The 22,871-nt window shown below is 37.8% G+C and overlaps 1 protein-coding gene across 1 annotated transcript; it reads right to left on the bottom strand.

Moving 5' to 3' along the window:
• Positions 1-18,289: 18,289 nt before the first annotated feature.
• Positions 18,290-19,021, bottom strand: LOC142175850 (serine/threonine-protein phosphatase 7 long form homolog). The gene has a single exon (XM_075242850.1). It carries the CDS (start codon positions 19,019-19,021, stop codon positions 18,290-18,292), a length of 732 nt encoding a protein of 243 aa, XP_075098951.1.
• Between the last annotated feature and the right edge of the window lie 3,850 nt (positions 19,022-22,871).

Raw genomic sequence — 22,871 nt, 5'->3', positions numbered from 1 at the left:
TCAGATCTTTGGGGTCTTTCACGTACCCCATCAAAAGGTGGTGCCAGGTATATGTTAACTTTCATTGATGATTATTCAAGAAAAATTTGGGTTTATTTCCTAAAAAATAAAAGTGATGTTTTCTTAAATTTCAAATAAAATGAAAAGTTTTGATTGAGAAGCAAACATAAAAACAGGTTAAGCGGCTTATAACAGATAATGGCTTGAAATTTTGTAATGATGAATTCAACAAATTTTACAAGAATGAAGGAATTGTTCGATATCGTACTGTGAGAATGACACCTCAGCAAAATGGTATGGTAGAAAGGATGAATAGAACTCTTTTGGAAAGGGATCGTTGCTTGATTTCAAATGATGGGTTGACAAACGCCTTTTGGGCAGAAGCTATCTCTACAACTTGTTATATTGTCAACCGAGCTCCTTCTGCACATTTGAACTTTAAGACTCCAGAGGAAATGTGGTCAGGTACTCTTGCTAATTATTCTAATTTAAAGATATTTGGTTACCCTGCATATATGCATATAAATGATGAAAAATTAGAGCCAAGGGCTAAAAAGTGCATTTTTCTTGGGTATGCATCTGGGGTGAAAGGATACCGACTATGGTCTCCTGATCCCACGACACCAAAATTTATAATTAGTAGAGATGTAACCTTTGATGAATCCTCTATGATATATTCTAGAAAAGAGTCTTCTAGTTCTTGTAATACAGATAAATGAAAGAGTACACAGAAGCAGGTAGAGGTTGAGATTGGCATTCCTTCTGATCCAAGCTCATCAACTTAGCAAAATACAATTAAAACTCCTGAAGTTGAGCCAGAAGCTGAAATTCCTGAAGTTGAACCAGAAGAAGAGGAATATTCTATAGCCAAACATAGACCAAGAAGAGAAGGTAAACAACCATTGAGGTTTGGAGATTATGTTGCATTTGTTTTTTCAGTTGCACAGAAAATTGAAGAAATTGGAGAACCATCAAAATATTCAGAAGCCGTTTCTGGTACTGATTCAGCCAAGTGGCTGATTACAATGAATGAAGAAATTGAGTCTCTCCACAAGAATGGTACTTAGTCTCTTGTGAAGCTGCCATCAAGAAAAAGAATTGTTGGTTGCAAATGGGTCTTCAACAAAAAAGATGGCATTCCAGGGGTTGAAGATGCGAGGTATAAGGCACGATTAGTTGCAAAGGGCTATAGTTAGGTATAAGGAGTTGATTTTAATGATATTTTCTCACATGTTGTTAAATATAGCTCTATTCATGTCTTGCTTAGAATAATTTGATGTTAAGGCAACTTTTTTGCATGGCGAACTTGAGGAACAAATATACATGCATCAACCCGAAGGATTTGAAATTGACAGAAAAGAAGATCATGTTTTCTTTTTGAAGAAATCCTTGTACGGATTAAGGTAGTCTCCAAGACAATGGTATAAAAGGTTTGATTCCTTTATGTTGAGTCATAGTTATTCGAGGAGCATGTATGATAGTTGTGTTTATCTACGAAAGTTAAATGATGGTTCATTTGTATACTTATTATTATATGTTGATGACATGCTCATTGCTACTAAGGATTTAACAGAAATTCACAATTTGAAAAGTCAACTGAAAAGTGAATTTGAGATGAAAGATTTGGGAGCATCTAAGAAAATCCTTGGCATGGATATCAAAAGAGATCGAAAAGCCAACAGGCTATTTCTAACCCAGAAGAAGTATTTGGAGAAAGTCTCAGAGAGGTTTGGCATGGAAGAAGCTAAACCAGTTAGTACCCCTATTGCTGCTCATTTTAAGTTATCAGTTGCTCAGTCCCTGCAGTCAGAGGAAGAATAGAGGTACATGGCATAGTTTCCTTATTCCAGTGCAGTCGGCATATTATGTATGTAATGGTTTGTACACGTCCAAACATTTTACAAGCAGTGAGCGTGGTAAGCCGGTATATGGCTTGCCCTGGTAAAGCACATTGGCATGCTGTGAAATGAATTCTCAAATACTTGCAAGGTACTTCAAACACATATTTGGTGTTTGGAATAATACTAACACTTTTGTTGGTTTTGTAGACTCAGATTATGCAGGTGATCTTGACAAAAGAAGATCACTGGCAGGCTATATATTTTGTATTGGTGGTTGCGCTATTAGTTGAAAAGTTACATTACAACATGTAGTAGCTTTATCTACTACCGAAGCAGAATATATGGCAGTGACCGAGGCGATCAAAGAAGCTTTATGGTTTAAGGGTCTATTTGCGAAACTAAGTTCACACCAAGGTGGTATCACCATTTTCTGTGATAGTCAAAGTTCCATTCACTTGACTAAAGATTAAATATATCATGAGAGGACGAATCACATTGATATAAAGTATCATTTCATCCGAGAAACCATTGCTGAAGGAAAAGTTTCTGTTAAAAAGATTCACACTAGAGATAATCCTGCTGACATGTTCACAAAACCTCTTCTAGTGTCCAAGTTCAAGCTTTGAGTGAACTTGATTGGCATTTATGAAGAACGATTTTGCCCATTGGGGTTTTTGTGGAGAAGGTGAAGCAAATTTACTATATATAAGCCAAAATTTGGCCAATGTGGAGATTTATAATATGACTATTAATTTGGCTTATTTTCAAGTGGGGGCCAAGTTTTCATGACATTTGCCATGACATAATATCCACTATTACACAATTTGTGGACCAAGTTTTCATGACATTTGCCATGACATAATGTCCACTATAACATAATTTGTGGACCAAGATTTCATGATATTTGCCATGACATAATATCCACTATTAGGCAAGGATTTCTTGCTATAAATAGAGTAGCTTCTCCTCATTTGAAAACATACCAATTCAAGAACTTTTCACTCTTGTCTTTCTTTCTCCTCCTTTATTTCATTATAGAGTATTTTGTAAGAGAGTGAATGTTGGAAAACACTTGTGTGAACCCTTTCTTTGGAGTGATCTTGTGAGGTTATTCTCTTGGGGTTTTTGGGACTAATTAGAGTAATTTTGTACTCTTGTTGGTATAGTAAAATTGCTCGTCTTCGCTTGTGGACGTATGCCACCTCGACCGAACCACATTAAATTTGTGTCTTCTTTATCTTCTTTAATTGCTATTATTATCAACTTGCATTGTCTTTGTTATTGTCATTATAGCGTTGTTTGGCTAAATTCCGCACTACCCGATTTTTCGATTCTAACACGTTCTTTACACATTTCAACTACTAATATTTTAGTAAAACTTCAATTCCTAAAATTCTATTACCTCAAAACAAAACAAAACCGAGTCAAACAAGAACAAGAAAGACTTAAATGTTACCTCAAAACCACTTGAAAATTCATAAATTTTATTCCGCTAGACCTGCCAAGGCCAAAATGACACACTTAGAAAATAAAAGTACTTCTATCATGTATGTGTGTGCCAAATGTATCACTATTATATTCTTGCGTAATTATTACTCTTTGGGAAACCACATGAAATTTAGGAAAGAAAAAGAAATCTAAAAGAGGGAAAAAAGGAAAGTGTTTTAGTTGAAAAGGAAAGAGAAGAAGAATTGTGTGGGAGTGGTGATTGTGAGCACCTAATTTTTGACAGTACTTAAAATTTCTTCACTCATCTCACCAATACCTCACTTTATCCCTTTTTCCCAACTTTCTTATGTTACTTTACACTAGCAATACTTTACCCCTTTTCCCCAAGCTCCATCACGTCATTTTGCACTAGCACCCACTCACTTTACCCATTTTTCCCCAATTCCCTCACATCACTTTACACTAGCATACACTCACTTCCACTCTCCCTCACGTCTCCCTCATAAATCCTCCCCACTTCCCCACTTCCCCACTTCCCCACTTCAGATAGAGAGCACACACACTGCCCAAAAGGGACGAAAAACGGATAGCAAATGCGGAGCTGAGAATTTGCCACTCCCTCTCAAGGATCTTCTACCCAAAAAAGAAAATAGAGCACAAAAAAATGCAGCTCTCTCCTATTCTTCCTTGTAAAACAAGCATAAAACATCCCAGCAGTTCAACGACAAAAATACTACACAAAGACCACCTTTTCTTCCATTAAAACCGCCCCATCTCCCTCCCTAAACCATGGTAAAAAAACGTCCTCAAAATAGTCCCAAGTTCCATCCAAAACGCATCAAATTTTAGCAATTAAACAGCCCAAAAATGAGCTCCAAATAACCACCAAACTTCATTAGCCTTTAACCCCATGAAAGTTGGTCACTTCCAGCCACAAAGCCCCGAAAACGAGCTGGAAATAGCAGCTATTGTTTATGCCTTAAAACTTTGGCGGCATTACTTGTACGGTGTTCAGTGTGAGGTATATATCGATCATCGGAGTTTATAATATTTGTTTAAACAGAAGGATCTTAATTTACGACAGCGAAAGTGGTTAGAGTTGCTTAAGGATTATGATATCATCATTATCTATCATCCCGAAAAGGCCAATATAGTGGTCGATGCCTTGAGTCGTAAGGCGGAGAGTTTGGGCAGCTTAGCATACTTACCGGTAGCATAGAGGCCTTTAGCCTTGGATGTTCAGGGCTTGGCTAACCAATTTGTTAGATTGGATATTTCGGAGCCGAATCAAGTTTTGGCTTGTGTCATTTCTTGGTTTTCTTTATATGATCGCATCAGAGAGCGCCAGTATAATGATCCATATCTGTTTGTCCTTAAGGATACGGTTCAAAACTGTGATACCAAGGAGTCAATATTGGAGATGACAGTTTATTACGGATGCAGGAAAGGCTATGTGTGCCTAATGTAGATGGTTTGCATGAGCTGATTCTCCAGGAAGCTCACAGTTCACGGTACTCTATTCATCCAGGTGCCGCGAAGATGTATCAGGATTTGAGGCAACATTATTGGTAGAGGCGGATGAAGAAAGATATAGTTGGGTTTGTAGCTCGGTGTCTAAATTATCAACAGGTAAAGTATGAATATCAGAGGCCGGGAGGATTGCTTTAGAGACTTGAAATTCCGGAGTGAAAATGGGAGCGTATTACCATGGATTTCGTAGTTGGGCTTCCACGGACTTTGAGAAAGTTTGATGTTATTTGGGTAATAGTAGATCGGATGACCAAATCTACGTATTTTATTCCAGTTGGTACTAATTATTCTTTGGAGCGGTTGGCTGGGATTTATATTCGTGAAATTATTCGCCTACATGGTGTACCAGTGTCCATCATATCAGATCGGGGCACACAGTTTACATCATATTTTTGGAGAGCAGTGCAGTTAGAATTGGGCACACAGGTTCAGTTGAGTACAACATTTCACCCTCAGATGGACGAACAGTCCGAGCACACTATTAAGATATTGGAGGATATGTTGCGTGCTTGTGTCATTAATTTTGGGGGTTTTTGGGATCAATTTAGCCACCTACAGAGTTTGCTTATAATAACAGCTACCAGTCGAGTATTCATATGGCTCCATATGAGGCTTTGTATGGGAGACGGTGCCGGTCTCCAGTGGGTTGGTTTGAGCCAGGTGAGGCTAGGCTATTGGGTACTGACTTGGTTCAGGATGCTTTAGAGAAGGTCAAAGTGATTCAGGAACGGCTTCGCACGGCACAGTCTAGACAGAAGAGTTATGCCGACAGGAAGGTTCGTTATATTGTTCACATGGATGGGGAGAAGGTTCTACTCAAAATTTCACCCATGAAGGGTGTGTTGAGGTTCGGAAAGAAAGGCAAGTTGAGCCCTCGGTATATTGGGCCTTTTGAGATACTTAAGAAAATTGGAGAGGTGGCTTATGAACTTGCCTTGCCACCTAGTATATCAGGTGTTCATCCAGTGTTCCATGTATCCATGCTCCGAAAGTATATCGGGGATCCGTCTCATATTCTAGATTTCAGTACAGTACAGTTGGACGGTAATTTGACTTATGATGTGGAGTCGAAGGCTATTTTAGACCAGCAGGTTCGAAAGTTGAGGTCAAAGAAAATAACATTAGTGAAGGTACAGCGGAGAGGCTAGCCAGTTGGAGAAGCTACTTGGGAGACTAAGCAGGAGATGTGAAGAAAATATCCACACCTATTTGAGACTCCAGGTATGATTCTGAACCCGTTCGAGGACAAACGTTTGTTTAAGAGGGGGAGAATGTAAAGATCCAGCAGGTCGTTTCAAGTATTATAACCCCGTTCCTCCATTTACTGCTCAATTTATACTTTACAGTTGTTTTATGACTTACCGGGTTAGTTGGTGCGGGTCTGGAAGGAAATTAGAGTGAAACGAGACACTTAGTCTCATAATTAAAAATTTAAGTTAGAAAAGTTGACCGGATGTGGACTTATGTGTAAATGACCTCGAATTTGAATTTTGATAATTTCAATAGTTCCGTATGGTGATTTTGGACTTAGGAGCGTGTCTGAAAAATTATTTGGAGGTCCGTAGTGGAATTAAGCTTGAAATGGCGAAAGTCGAATTTTTGAAAAGTTTGACCGGGGGTTGACTTTTTGATATCGAGGTTGAAATCTGATTCTAAAAATTAGAACACCTCCTTTATGTCATTTATGACTTGTATGCAAAATTTGAGTTCAATCGGACTTGATTTGATAGGTTCCGGCGTTGTTTGTGGAAACTTGAAATTCCAAAGTTCATTAGGCTTGAATTGGGGTATGATTCTTGGTTTTAGCGTTGTTTGAGGTAATTTGAGGGTTCGACTAAGTTCGTATGGTATTTTAGGACTTGATGGTATGTTTGGTTAAGGTCCCGAGGGGCTCGAGTGAGTTTCGGGGGGTTAACGGATCATTTTTGGCCTTGGTGAGATTGTTGATATCTGCTGATGCCTTCTTCTGGTTTCCTTATACGCGATCACATAGGTCCATCCGTGATCGCGTAAGCTTATTTGGGGCAGGGATATTTTTGTTCAATGTGGTTGTAGAGGAAAGAACGCGATCGCGTACGTATATTAAGTTATGCTTCGCGAACGCGTGGATGAGGTCGTGTTCGCGTAGAAGGATTTGATGAGTAGATGAGGGGAGAAAATTGTTCTACGCGATCATGTAGGTCTGAACGCGTTCGCGTAGGTTTGAGAAGTAGTGGTCCACGATCGCGTAGGGTAAAATGTATGGGCAGTCTGCTTTGTGCTTCGCAATCACGAGGCCATTTCAGCGATCGCGATTAAGAAAATCTAGGCAGACATTGTTAAATCCAAAATCGAGGGTTTGAGCCCATTTTTCACATTTTGAGTTAGAGATCACGGATTTGAGTGATTCTTGAAGGGATTTTCGCGGAGTTGATTTGGGTAAGTGTTTATTACTTGGTTTTCGTTAAATCCCATGATTATATCTTTGATTTTATCATCTAATTTATGATTTGGAGTGGAAAATTGGGGAAGAAGATCAAGTGTTCTTGAGTTAGATTTTTGGGGTTTTGAATGGGATTTTGTTATCGGATTTTGGTAAAATTGGTATGGTTAGACTCGTGGTTGAATGGGTATGAAACCCCAAAATTTTGGGGAAGAAGATGAAGTGTTCACGCTCTGAGGTAAGTAACAGTTTTAAATCTTGTCCTGAGGGTATGAAACCCCGAAATTTTGTGTCATGTGATTATTTTGGAGGTGATGCACATGATAGGCGACGAGCGTGTGGGCATGTACCGAGTGGATTGTGACTTGGTCCGTCCCGTGAAACTGTAAAGTTGAATAACTTATTGTTAGCTATATGCTCTCTATGTGTCTAAGAAATTTGACTGTAAATCATGCTTAGGCTATGTGATAGTACTGTTGGGACCCACAGAGGTCGCGTACTGGTTAAATTATTTGCTAATTATTGTCTTGTACTCAATCATGATTTTACTTGTGTATCATACCTCAGTCTTTATAGATATTTGTTGATACACTATGTTATCTTTGTTTGGGCTGATCTTTGTGATTTCCGAGAGCCCGAGAGACTAGAGAGGTTGAGGACTGAGTAAGGCCGAGGGCCTGTCGGTGAGGTATGGATATTATGGAACGTGAGTTGTCCATGCAGGATATTATAACACGTGAGTTGTCCGTGCAGCACGTGAGTTATCCATGCAGATTATGGCGCTTGGGCTGTAGGAGCCCCTCCAGAGTCTGTACACCCCCAGTGAGCGCGAGTACCCATTGAGTGTGAGTGTTGAGGGCTGAGAGCCGAGTGGTTGAGTTGTTGTGACGAGTGGGGTGACTGTTGCCCTAAGAGGCTGTACTTGCTTTTCATTTGTTATTTCACTTAGTTGCTATTTGTCATTATTGTGAAATTCTCTGAAAGATTTTATATCCGGATTACATAAACTTGAACTGTATAAATTGATTTGACTTAAACTATTGGATTTGAAAGCATGTCTATTCTCTGTTGGAATTACTGAAAATGAACTATGATTGTGTAGCTCGTCAATATCTTTAATTCCTTATTTATTATTATTACTTGCTGAGTTGGTTGTACTCATACTATACCCTGCACTTCGTGTGCAGATCCAAGTATTTTTGAACATAGCGGGTGTTGATTTTCTCGCACAGTTGATTTTTTCGGAGATTCAGAGGTAGCTGCCATGTTTCGCAGACCTTGTCTCTCTTTCCCTATATCCTTATTTACTGTATTTGGTCTTAGACTATTATAGACCGTATTTTTCAGACTTGTATTCATTTTAGATGCTCATGTACTCAGTGACACAAGGTTTTGGCGAGTGTTCGTATCAGTATTTGTGGGATTTTGTATTGTATTTAAATATTATATTTTCAAACTTAAGAGAAATTGAGATTATCGGCTTGCCTAGTATGGAGATAGCCACCATCATGATAGGTTGGGATTTTGGGTCGTGACAAAAATGCATCAAATTTCAGCAATTAAATAGCCCAAAAATGAGCTCCAAATAACCACCAAACTTCACTAGCCTTTAACCCCATAAAAGTTGGTCACTTCCAGCCACAAAGCCCCGAAAATGAGCTGGAAATCTACCCCAACCCAGCCCTCTTCTCAGTCCAAAAATGACTTCAAAACGTCTCAAAATAGCCCCTTAAAATCCATCGAAACTCAGACCCCAAAGCTCAGTAAAATCCAGCCAAAAAGGAACAGAAAAACCATCTGCGAAATAGCTCAAAAACGGCTTCAAAAACAGTCCAAAATTAGTTCCGAAACCATCGTTAAAGTGAGGTGATGTTCGAGTTTTCCGGTTCGAGGTTCCGATGATGTCGCCTTTAGAATTTTCTGGCCGTTGTTCATGTATTCTGGCAAAGATTCCGACTTTATGCTTGATTCATTAATACAAAGGTTCATTTTTATCTTATCTCGATATTTTCAGTTTTACTTCACGATTGAAAGGCATGGTTTGAATTCGTTTAAATGTTCTGAGTTTGTCGTTTTTGTCCAATATGAGTATTTGATTGTTGATGAGGAACTGTTAGTCAAGAAAAGATATAAATTACTAAGTTATATGAAAAGGTCGAGAGGATTAAAAGGCCAATGTTTGGTTATTTTTCTTTAATTGTCATTTTATTTTATTACATGTTAAATGATTTATGTGGATTCCTTGATTGCTATAATTCGTTCTTTTGGTTAAATCAACAGTTGTTATTAATCGTTTTTGTTGTTCTCCTTCGTTAGAGTTAGAAGTAATAATGGGAGAAGAAGATCACAATTTGTTTAAGAAAAATGGGGCGTATTCATATTTAAAGTGTGGTTTGGGTTTGGGTGGATTTTCGGCCAGAAGAATTCTATTAACCCACCTTTCCATAATTGATTCACTTTATTTCTTCCATGATATTATCCATATCTCATGACCTTATAGTAATCTCAAAGTAGTCTAAGAAAATAACTCTCCAACACCGTAGCTTGCTTTAGGCGCGATTAATATTAAATCATCCTGACTATGGGTACGGTTCCGGTGGCATAGTCACGATACGTAAACCCCAATTCGAGTGTGGGTTTCACACGGCTTGAACATAACTTCAAATAATAATAATAATAATAATAATAGTAATAATAAACATGTTGTAAATCGCAGGTGCGTTTCACGTGACGCGGTTTGTAATGTGTACCAAATGACAAGTGTACAACATCATAACTTGTTCAAAATAACTCCATACGAAAAGCGGTTAAATATTTAATTAAAATAGTCAAAGGTAAAATGCACAATATGTTTAAAACAGGTAATAAATCAGATAATTAGGCCAAGTATTAATTGTTAAGCGACCGTGCTAAAACATAAAATTCGGGAATGCCTCACACCTTCTCTCGGGTTAACAGAATTCCTTACCCGATTTTCTGTGTTCGCAGACTATAAAAATAGAGTCAATTTCCTCGATTTGAGATTTTAAAATAAACCGGTGATTTGGGACACCATCATAATTTTTTCAAGCGGAGACTCTGATTAAATAAATAATCTCATTTCGAATAATGTCACTTTAATTGAAAAAACTTTCCTATTCCTCAGAAAAGGGAGGTGTGACAGTGATGACCAATTCTCCATGGACCCATACAATAGACACAATGTGTGAGAGAGAGTGTGGCGCTTGTTTTCTTCTTTTGATAATTCATTGAATATTAGTAACATATAAATTCTTTTACTATATTAAAAGTAGGGTTGTGCATAATTTGGTAAATACTGAATTATCGTACCGAAACAGAAAATTTTGGTATTTGATATTCGATATTTTGGTATTCGATATGGTATTTGATTTAAGTTTTAAAAAATATTGGTATTACGTATGGTATTTGGTATTTTAAAATAAAATACCGAAATACCAATACCGTACCGAATTAAAATATATATTATATTTCACAATACACATATTATTACTTATAATATAAATATAAAAATCTAAAATTTTTACTTTTCGTTATTCTCTAAGTTCATCAATTAACTCTAAGCAAGTAACAAGACATTTCTAATGATCAAATTTATTCTTTTATGTACAGTTTTCTCTCCCTGGGTTGATATTTGCTAGTTTTGGACAAAACTTTTGTCAACAAATATTTTTAGTTTTGTACTTTTGAGTACTTTAATTTATAATATTACAGTCTATGACTCTATGCACAATGTAGTATTCAAACCGAATAAACCGAAGTTACCAAACCAAAACTGAAAGGAGAAAAATCGAATCATACCGAATTTATTTTGGTAGGATATTGGTATTGCATTTTAAGAAACCGAATACCGAAAATATTGAACCGAAATGTCTAAATATGGTACCGTACCGACTGACGAACACCCCTAATAAAAAGAGAGTGACCCTCTTCTTCTTTTTTCTCTAAGTAAATTAATTTCGTAATTTTGGTGGGGAAAAAAATGGTTATGGATATATGTTTAAATTCGTGACTATAGGGTCTTATATATATAGGTAGTGTGTGGGTTGTTTGGAGTTAAGGGCATCTTTGACTAATGTTGTGACCAATGAATAATTGTTTTTCTTTTTCTAAATCCTCCGTATAAAAACGATTATTTTCAAAGAAGAGAGAATAAATAGTGTGGAATGTAAAAAGTAAACATGGTAAATGGAAAATATCAGCGACTCGAAATATATGATAAAGTTTACAATTCACTGCAAGGTGTCCAATTTGTTTCAACAATCAAGGCGCGTTTGTTTTAGGAGTCCGGAACCAAAATATAGTTCTTTTGGACTCAAAGAACAAAAATATGTAGAAAACAAACATAGTGATCATAATATATATATATAGCGTCTTTTTAAAAGACGCTATACCTTAACGGCCGTTTGGCCAGTTAAGTATAGCATCTTTTAAAAAGACGCTATATAAATAGCGTTTTTCATTAAGACGCTATATGTATTATGTGGGCCCACAAATAATTCTTATGGGCTTAGCTGACATAACAATAATTTAACTGGGTATAGCGTCTTATGCTAAGACGTTATACCTCAAATAATTCACCCCCCGGACTAGTTTTTGCCTTATATAAGGACGTTAAGATTTTGTAAAAATCCATTCAGAAATACTCTCAAGTGTTGTGAAATTTTTCTTTATTAAGTTGTTTTGCATTTTGTCATAATGTCTGAAGAGCACAAAATTAGGGTTTCATTATATTGGGGGGAGGGGAGGGGAGGGGAGGGGAGGGGTGAGGTTGTGGTGGCGAATAACTCAGTAAGCTATAGTTTAATCTCCACAGTCTCATGTTAAGTTGCCACTTACAATGGAGTACGATACATTGATATCGTTGTTATGTAAAAAAAATGAGTATGGACAAATGTTCGGTGAATCTTAAAATAACCGGAAGATATCCGTATTCTGTGACTCCGCAAGGGGTTGCTTCTTATGCTACGTTTAACATCGAAGACGATGAAACTCTGAGAGATATTTTGAGCAATCCGGATGAATATCGGGAATTTATTTTGATAAAAATATTGAAAATGTACGTCAAGGCTGAAAACGTTCGCAATAATGTGGTTGCGCAAAGTAGGAAAATCCCTCAATCATCGGGTGGTTATTTTGGAGCAGTTTTAGTCGAACATGTTCCGGCTGAAAGAGTTTGGCCGGATCTAAACTTATCTCCACGGGCGAATGGGGAGCGAGGAAATAATTTCTCCCCTAGTATACATAATCCACAAGCAGAGTGGTAAACTTTAATTTTTTTTTGTGTTACGATGTATATTTTTGTGTATTGTATTTGTATTAACACTCATATATTCCATAGGGGGTACCGACCAGATATGAATTTTACAAGTTATGAACCAATAGTTAGTTGACATATGCTGAGTTTTGGTGTGTTGGATCATGGTGGTCCATCCGGGAGTCAGCATCAACCAGATAATGTGTATCATGGGATATCAACACATTATGATTTGTAAGTGAATATATAAAGTTATATGTATTATTTGGACCAATTTGAGTAACTTATTATTTCTTTGGTTGTGCAATAAAAACGAGCAACTTGATGGTCCTGTCCTTACTCAATTGCTCGAAGATGACGTATTTAATCGGGATCTGGCAGATGCGTAGAGTCAGGAAGAGAATAGTGATTATGACAACAATGCCGATGAGTCTGGAGATGACACACCCTTCCCTGACGAGGGTGATGAGGAGGAGGAAGAGAATGCCGAACCTGATTTGACGAGGGAGCATGCTCCACCTCCCGTTAGACCAAGAGTATACGAGTCCCACGTGTCGTTTCATTCAAGGCATATTCCCTACCTTGATGATTTTCCAAGTATGTCAGATGTGGATGCCCTCACAAGGGATATTGACGAAATTCGGACAATAATGTGGGATGAATCTAGACCAACGATGCTGTCAAAGGGCATGCTTTTTTCTGATAAGGCACGCCTAATCAGGGCAGTAAAAATGTACAGCGTAAAAAAGTGCCGTGAGATGATGGTATAGGAGTCATCTCCGGATGTATACAAGACTGTTTGCCGTAGATAGTTTACGGGTTATAATTGGATGCTGCGTGCGAGGAAGAAGAAAATAAATATGTGGGTTGTGGGTAAATACATTAGCACCCACAGTTATGAAATGGACACATTCAGCGGGAATCACTTTAATTGACTTGATTTCTCTTGTCTTGATTCCACACATTGAAGCCTCCATAAGGTAATTTCTCGGGCGCAAACGTGCGTTTGATATTGTTTACGGTGACTGGGATAAGTCATTTGCATCTCTACCCAGGTACATGTCCGCATTGAAACACTTTAACCCCGGGACTGTTGTTGAATGGAAGCTTGAGCAAAGTCCGAAAATACCAGAATATATATTCAGATACGTGTTCTGGGCCTTCAAACCAGCAATTGATGGTTTTGTGTATTGCCAGCTGGTAATATCCATATACGACACTCATGTCTATGGAAAGTATGATATTAAGCTGTTGATCGTCGTTGCAGTAGATGTTAATGGACAAATATTTCCCCTAACCTTTTTTATTTGTGCCAATAAAAGCCAAGAGATGTGGACGCTGTTTTTGAACAACTTGAAAGAGCACGTTGTCAAACAACGTTCAGATATTTGTCTAATATCTGATCGGCATGGCAGTATTTTAAGTTCTGTACAACATTTGTCTAAATGGCAGGAACCGTATGCATACCACCATTACTGTGTGAGGCACCTGAAGGACAATTTCCGGAAGGCACATCCCAATAAGGACTTGCATGATTTAATGTGGATGGCTACAACTGATCACCAGGAGTGCAAATTCAGGAGGCGCATGGAATCTATAAGGCAAGAAGACGAAAGAGCCTATCATTGGTTGATGTGACATGAGTTTGACAAGTGGACATTGCATGCGGATGGTGGCAGCCGATGGGGAACCCTGACTACAAATGTGTCAGAGTCTTTCAACGGGTTATTGAAGTCTGCACGTGGATTGCCTGTTACTACCATGGTGTGGATGTCATTCAAACATATGGTGGAGAGGTTTGTTGAAAGGCATAGAGGTGCATCCGAATTGATGGAGAGGGATGTTGAATTTATGCCAATACCAATGAAAAGATCTGAGAAATATAGGAGACGAGCACATTGGCATTCATTTTTACAGTATTGCAACGAGCGAAATATTTTTGAAGTTCGCACCGCTATCCATCAAAATCGGGGGAATAATACACACACCATAAATGAAACCAGCAGGTTGTGTTCTTGTGGGAAATGGTCCATCTACCACATGTCGTGCTCACATGTCATGAAGTACTTTCAACATACAGGTTTCGCGACAACCCGATACATTGATAAGTAATATAGTGTTGCTGCATACTTAAACACCTATAGTGGCAATTACAATCAGTGGGTGCTGAGCATTATTGGCCGTCGGAACCATTTAAAATGGTGTGTAACAAGGAGTATTTGCATAAGCTATAAGTGCAAAAAAGAACGTGTATATGGAATCAAATGGATATTGGTGATACCGTTTATGCGCGTAAATGTGGCATATGCTCGCAAACAGGACACGACCGTCGTAAATGTCCTTCAGTTGGTTTGGGTGTCGGTGGAAGTCCTGCTCCTGGTGAAAGTTCATCTAATGTGCCCAACAATCAAGGATACACGTAGTGTTTGTTTCCCGTTATGTGGTTGTAATAAGTGTATGTACTTGTTTATCTTGTAGAATATATGAAATAAAATTATGTTTCCATTGTTATTAAATCTTTTTGATATTTAACATTAATACTTCAGTACAACAATCTAACATAAACCCATTTAAAATAAACAACCTTCAAAATAATATTTTTGATATTTAACATTAATACACGTAGTGACATTTGTTTAATGGATGTTGTAATGTTTATTCAAAAGGTCTTTGAAATACATATGACTTGGTTCAGTTTAAGAAGCTTTCTTATTGTACCGTAATGAATCATTAGCATGCGAAGCATAGCGCGGTTACATACCACGTTATGTGTATTGTCCTGTCAACCTGATAAAGCTGCCGTTCTGGAAAAGTTGTCTTCTGGAAAAGCATTATTGTACCATAAAGAATCATTAGCACGCGAAGCATAACGCGGTTACATACCACGTTATGTGTATTGTCTTGTCAACCTGATAAAGTTGCCGTTCTGGAAAAGTTTCAGTTTAAAAAGATTTCTTATTGCACAGTAAAGAATCATTAGCACGTGAAGCATAGCGCGGTTACATACCACGTTATGTGTATTGTCTTGTCAAACTGATAAAGTTGCCGTTCTAGAAAAGCTGTCTTCTGGAAAAATATTATTGTACCGTAAAGAATCATTAGCATGCGAAGCATAGCATGGTTACATACCACGTTATATTTATTTTCTTGCCTATAAATGACTAGCGCATTTTAGTTATTATCTGCGCTTAATCAAAACAAATAGCAAAACTTTTCATAAATTTTTCATTTTTCTTGCATTAACAAATATCTGGACGCAATAACCAACCAAGGTGCTATTTATGGCAAACGTGCAACTATGAAGGCATGTTGGTCCGATGGTAATGTTGGGCGTAGATACTGGATGTGTCTATACAGGTTTGGAGGCAATGACGGAAATCATTGTATGTTTGGGGAATGGTATGATGAACCCATTAACCAGGAATACTATAAATCAATTTTGCGGTATGTTTGGAATATGAATGTTGAATACCAACGCCAGATCTCTGAAATACAACAAGAAATTACGGCACTGCAGGAGAAACTAAAAGAGGAGGAAGAAGAAGAAAATAAAATGGAAGAGAAATTTAAGTGGTTGGAGCAGAGGGTAATGAGCGGTACTGACTAAACAAATACATGTATGTGTTGAGTGTGGTATTTTATCTTTATGTTTTTCGTGTCATATATTTTTATTAGTTGTATCAAATTTAAATTATGTTAAGTTGCTATATTTGTTTTGCCCAGTTTTAGTATTAAAATAACAAAAAAACCAAGAAATAATAACATAATGCGCATATAATGCTAAACCATAGATAAAGTTGCTATTATTTACTGATTGTCATATGTACATAAAATAAAAAAAATATCAATGTGTCCCACAACCTTTATGCTTTAAAGAATCCGATGTCCTGAGGCGCATCCCATCCCGCCAGGCTACACTATCAGGATCATCCTCATCATGTCGCCTCTTTATCGGAGGATGCGCTGCATCATGACCGTCAGTAAGGCTGGCAGGCTCGGTAGAAGGGGTCGTCGATCCAGCAGTAACCTATAGAATAATGAGATATTTTAGTATATAAAATATATATTAGTAATGTACGTGTTAGCTAAAAAAAATTAAAATGTCTTACCATGGTCTCAGCAGCCTCCTCAATATAATCATCCATCTCAGGTCTGTCCGTGACGGGCGAGGAAGATGGCTTCAAAAAAAAAGGCTTTAGATATTTATGACTAATCAATGATATAAACACAAATATAAATAATAGTTATACAAACTAACCAAATCCTGTGAAAGATCCTCAGCAACCCTCGATGATGAGCCATAACTCAATCGGCGCCCACTATCCACATCTCGTAGCGGACGAACAACAACAACAGTCGAAGCCTCTGGAGGGTCAGGAAAATATGCATCCCAGTCATGTGAGGTAAAGGTCGTGCCCGCGATCAACAATGGAGCTGACAGGGTCACCTGCGAAGTCCCTGGAGCCCCAGGCTAAATGACGGGATATCACTAGGAGCTTATTGTGGCTCAGGGTGGTCACCCGGCTGATCAACTCCAACATCCTCAACATATGCCTCAACGCCCCATTTCTGGGGACCACATCCTCGCCGACCCCCACGACCTCGTGGGACACCCCTACCTCATGGGACACCCCTATCACGTCGACCACGTGCAGGCTGCACTGCTGGCCCATGATGGTACTTCTCTGGCGCCATATAACCAGCCTCGTGTCCTAAGCGCTCATCATCCCGGACTCGCTACAATGTCTGAGCAGCCAAATCTGTAACCTGCCGGCCATAGTCGTGCAAAACGGCCGCTCCCTCGCCGGTATGCTACTGCATCTGCAGTCCCAACTGGTGGAACAGATGTAGGCCAATAACCTGCACAACATGTAAAATATTAATTGCGAAACGGTAATGTTAACATTATAACTAAGTATACCAAATAACATACCGGCGCCTCATGCCTCCCGGTGTATGGAACGAACCGACCGCTAGCTCGATGAACGGGATTCCCGATGAAAAGTCGGGTAATGCTGCGGTACCAGGACATATACGCATGCTCACCATCCATAAGATCGGGTGGAGGGGGTGGCGGAATCAGGTCACGTCGTTGGTCCCAAGTTTCGATCTGCAACTCTAGCCATGCCTCATATGCCTGGTCAACCCTTGAACGATCATCCCACTGGTAATGTGTCATAAGCCAAGCGGGCGGTGGAGGTACAAGCTGCGGTCGACCAAACTGGCGAAGGACTCGCTCTGTGGCATGATGCTTCACAATATCGAGACACATCAACGGGGCGGAAGAGCTCCAGATAAGTTGCCCGGTCGAGCAATAATCGGGCAAACTAGCTATTAGCTCGTCGTTGTATGGCCTCAAATGAACTATTACATAAAAATATGAACCGTGAGTATACGCAACACATATAAATCCAGGCCAAATAAACTTAAGTATAGAATTACCTACGTGTCCTCCAGCAAATCCAACAAATCCCTGCAATAAGGGAGATTATGTCGAGCCTCGTACTCGCATTATCCCCGCCTATTAACCCACCTCCTAACCAAAAGGAGAAACGGTAGAGGTGGTGCATCCTGAGCTATGGGTGGTAGAGGTGGCTGAAACTGCAGGAACCGCTCTGAGGCCCAAACCTAATAAACAATTTGGACGTAAAATTTGAGATATATTTTTATGATGTATGTTATAATGAAGAGAGTATTTGACTATATTTTCACCTACAACAGCGGCATAAATCCTGCAACGTCTCGTTGGGTGCCCATCCATGCCCGGCACATCTACCTGTATAAGTAGCCAAGAACAACAACACCCCAGTTGTACTGATGTAAATCATCTAGCCGCTCAAGATGATGAAGAAATCTCAAGCTCACTAGGTTTCCCGAAGTATTTGGGAATAATACGCCTCTAAACATAAGCAGCAGCAACAACCTCGTGTACTGGTTAATATGAAGATCCGGTGTATCATGAGTAATGTCATCATGCATGGCCTCCAAATGCAGCCGGACGGGCGTCAACGCAAGATGACTAGCCCTAGCCCCAACCAATACACCCTCATCCTCTGGCCAGAAACCGGTGAGCCGCTGTAACGTCTCTAGGTACTGATCTCCCGTATAATCTCTCATGGCATGAGGCAAAGCAACAGGAAGTCCATCAACCGGCATCCCATACGGAACCTCCACGTCCTGCAGCGTGATAGTGGCCTCGCCAATGGGCAAATGGAATGTATGCGTCTCTGGTCGCCACCGCTCTATCAAAGCCGTGATCAATGACCAATCCAGCTGCAGTCGGCCGATCTCAATGATTCTATAGAAACTCATATCCTGCAAGCGTCTGACTATACGAGGATGGAGCTGGCGGGTCTTAAGAAAGTCCTGCATATCATCTACTCTCCTAGAACATAAAGTCTGGGCCAATAACTGCCCCTCCCATATGTAGGAAGACCTATGCTCCGCCTGTAGCAATAGTAGCTCTAGGGAGGCAGGTCCGGGATGCAAAGGCAGAACCTCCATGACGACTACTGTAAATTGAACAAAATTAATTACATTATTTTTCTTTTCCATTGCTTAAATATATTGCAATACCTTGAATATTAAATTTTATTCGATATTTTTACTATATTGTTAATTAGGTTGATACATTTTCAATATTATAATTTTATATTTTATATGTTACTTTAATATGTTAATTTTATTATTTTATATGTTAGTTTTATTATTTTATATGTTTGTTAGTTATTCACCTATTTTTTACTATACAAGATTTAATTATTAAATATTCATATTTTGGTTCCGGATACAATATTTGAAGCCCAGTAGCACCAATGTATCCTGAATTCTTATGTTCATGATGAGAATTATTTTTTAAATTTTCACTCAACATGTCTGTTATTTTATACGATAGTTTATTATTGTATATGTTAGTTTTAGTATTTAATATGTTAGTTTTATTATTTTATATGTTTGTTTGTTTGTTTGTTTGTTACTGACTTATTTTTTACTATACTAAAATTAAATAATTAATATTCATAACTATACAAGATTTAATTATTAAATATTCATATTTTAGTTCCGGACACAATATTTGAGGCCCAGTAGTACCAATATATCCTGAATTCTTATGTTCTTACGTTTGTTGATTATATTTGGAGATAGTTTGTGTTTGAACTATCAACTTTTTGACGTATTTTTGGGAATAAGAGATACTTAAATGATTAATTTCTATAACTACAAGGATACTACACTAAAGGGCACTACGTTTTACTATGCTAAAAGGTCACTACATTACAAAAACAAGCACTACATTAGGCCACAAGATACCACTACAGGGAACTAAAGTAATAATTTATCTAGTTTACTAGTCTTTTAAAAAATAAATAATCTAAACTGGATAAAAACAACAAATCAATTTAATCACAAAACAATGACGAAAATACATATACCACAGTAAAAAGTAACTAATTAATATTGTTTTAACAACTAATAACAATTTCTCTATTTTATGAATTTTTTAGCACACTAAAACTGTAGCCCGGATAAAAAATAATAAATTAGTTAAATCGCAAAACAATCACAAAATAACATAGAGCACATAAAAAATAACTAATATGTATTTTTTATACAAGTTTTAATAAAAACTAAGTCGGAATACCTCGATTTAAGGTTTTTAGAAAGTCAAAGATTTTGTGATTTGGAGCTGAAACAAGCAACAATGTCCGAGATAACGTCTTAGCTAGCACGTGGGAACGAGAATCTTTAATTTTTGTGGGACGGGTGGGCTCCACACAAGTGTTTTTTGATTAAAAATGGAGGGGGGACCATTTTGATTTTTTAATTTGGGGAGGGGGACGATTCTGTTTTGGGGGAAAAGAAGGAGACGATGTATATTTATATGTACATCGTCTTTTGTTAAGACGCTATATTTTAACAAAAGACGCTATAGTTTCCTGCTTAAATTAATTCACATATAGCGTCTTTTTAAAAGACGCTATACTTAACTGGCCAAACGGTCGTTAAGGTATAGCATCTTTTTATTATGATCACTATATTTTTTTCCACATATTATTATTTTTTGAATTCAGAAGAATCATATTTTGGTTCGGGAGTCTTTGTTTTAGTGACCAGAGCCAGGGGGACTGCGCACAACCTACATATCACTAGACTAGCGGCACGATTTATTAGTGGAATGGATGGGGTAATGGTGTCCGTTTTACCCAGTGGGGCCCATTATCTCTTTTATTCAAACTGTATGTAATTGAATTTTTGTTGTTTATTTCTTGTTTTTTATTTAAGCTTGAAATAATTTAAGTGTAAAATATTTTTTTAATATAAAGGGATATTCCCGTTCTTGAAACTACTCGGATATGATTTGGATTACATTTTAAAAAAAAATGAATGCATTTATTTTTTTAGAAAAAGATGCATATATACTCTTAAAAGCAGTAAAAACAAGGTCCACGATAAATTATTACAAGCGATTTTTGGTCTAGTCGATACATTTCCGTTTAAGTCTTTGTGAAAAATAAATAAAGCATGCAAAGAAAGAAACTCTAAAAAGATTGCCGCTTTTTACCGCTTTAATATTGTTTGAACTTTATATAAAACTATTACGATACCTTCATATTCTCTGAGTCGTCTAAATCATCTGGGAAGCGTGCGCTTCGCGTGGCTTCTTTTCTTTTAGAGTCATACCCTAATTTTATAACGAGGATCGGATAAGTTGCAATGCCGGTGAAACTTCTGTATTCCCGGTACGCTGCCCCCTCGGCTCGAGTTGTCCGTTCGGGTAAGCCACGTCTAGAACAACACACCCTAGGATTTAAACCTAGAGTAACACAACCTTATGTCGGATCCCTAGTAGGACGTTTGTTTGCGTCACGTGCATTTTGACTTTGGGGACTTAACATAGGGGTTGGGTCCGTCTAGGATAAGTGTATCCAAATCAAAAGACCATCGTGATGCATTTCACGTGTTACTTGTGCATATGGTTGTTTCAGCTTGCATGTTGACCGACTTCTAGAATAGGGAGAGAAAAAACAAGAGTGAGGCAAGAGAGAAATTTACACAGTTTCGGAAAATTCAGGTATTTGAAAATCCCAAAACTCTGCCGAATTTTCGAAAAAAAAAAGGAAAAGAAAAGTCGTTTCAAAATAAGCCAAATATCTTCAAAAGGCCATGTTTTTCTGTTGTGTCAATACTTACCGAACTACGCGGGTCTGATTCTCACCGAATGTGAGATACGTAAGCAAACCTCATCGGTTCTGGCCCCCAATTTTCAAAAAAATCAGGAAAATATTTTTCCTCTCCTTAATTCCTTCTTAGAATTCTTTCCTTAGAAAATCTAAAAAAAAACTATTAAATCCAAAAATATTCTCCTACTTTTTCGATGTCTTTCATTTAAAAAAAAAGAAAAATAAATAATAATAATAATAATAATAATAATAAAAAATTGAAATCCACCACTTTCTCAATATATACCTCTCATTAATATTTTCAATCCTCTTGTGAGGCAACACCTTAAGTATGTGGCATTATATAATGCCTCTTGTTCCAAACCACTTGCAGTTGTAACTTAGAAATTCGCCAATAGGTGTATTATCAACAGTGAAGACAAATAGATCTCTAGTGTTAAAACTCCTGAACGAATAATCTGAGATAATGTAATTCTCTACTCCAGCTATTGCTTGATGGTCTTCAGGGGTGCTGATTTCACAATGGTACAGTTTTCTTAATTGTACTTGAAAAAATTCAAATACTTCACGAGTATAAAATGCTTGAAGTTTTTCCTCATATGCGAATTCAGACAAATATTTTGGTTCAAAGTACCTTGACCTATATTCAGCTTCCAATTCTTTCTCGAACTTAGCTCTTATGGCTAACTCATATTGCTGAACCAACAACTTTAAAGTGATTTGGCGGGTGATAAATCCATCAAAGAAAGCATGCATTCCTTCACTTCTTTTTGTGGACAACATCCCAACCCAAAAGTGGTCATTTAGGTATACATGAACTCATTTTTTCTTCTCCAAATAAAGCTTATAAAATCAATCCCTTCTATCTAAAGTTATATTTTACAATATAATCAATCCATATTCTCTCAAACTCAGCAACGTTAATGCTATCAAGGATTAAGGCCTTAAATTCTGCCTTTGCAATCTTACTATAAGAACTCCACTTAACTTCATAGGCAACTTTGCGAATATGTGCCATATACAATTTCTATATACCGTATTTGGCATCAATGCATTGATGACAGCCTTAATAATATCACATTGGTCAGTTATGATAGCTAATGGATGAACATTTCTTAGAGCCTCAAGCCATGTAGAGAGAACCATTTTGTACCTTGTTATATCCTCACTAG

This window comes from Nicotiana tabacum, chromosome 22 (genome assembly GCF_000715075.1).
Source record: "Nicotiana tabacum cultivar K326 chromosome 22, ASM71507v2, whole genome shotgun sequence".
Classification (NCBI taxonomy): domain Eukaryota; kingdom Viridiplantae; phylum Streptophyta; class Magnoliopsida; order Solanales; family Solanaceae; genus Nicotiana; species Nicotiana tabacum.
Note: the sequence above shows the minus strand (reverse complement) of the source record. Positions and strands in the feature narration are given on the sequence as shown.

Bases quoted from the DNA above. Each gene is read 5' to 3' on its own strand.
- LOC142175850 (XM_075242850.1), bottom strand. From the start codon at position 19,021: ATGGAGGTTCTGCCTTTGCATCCCGGACCTGCCTCCCTAGAGCTACTA.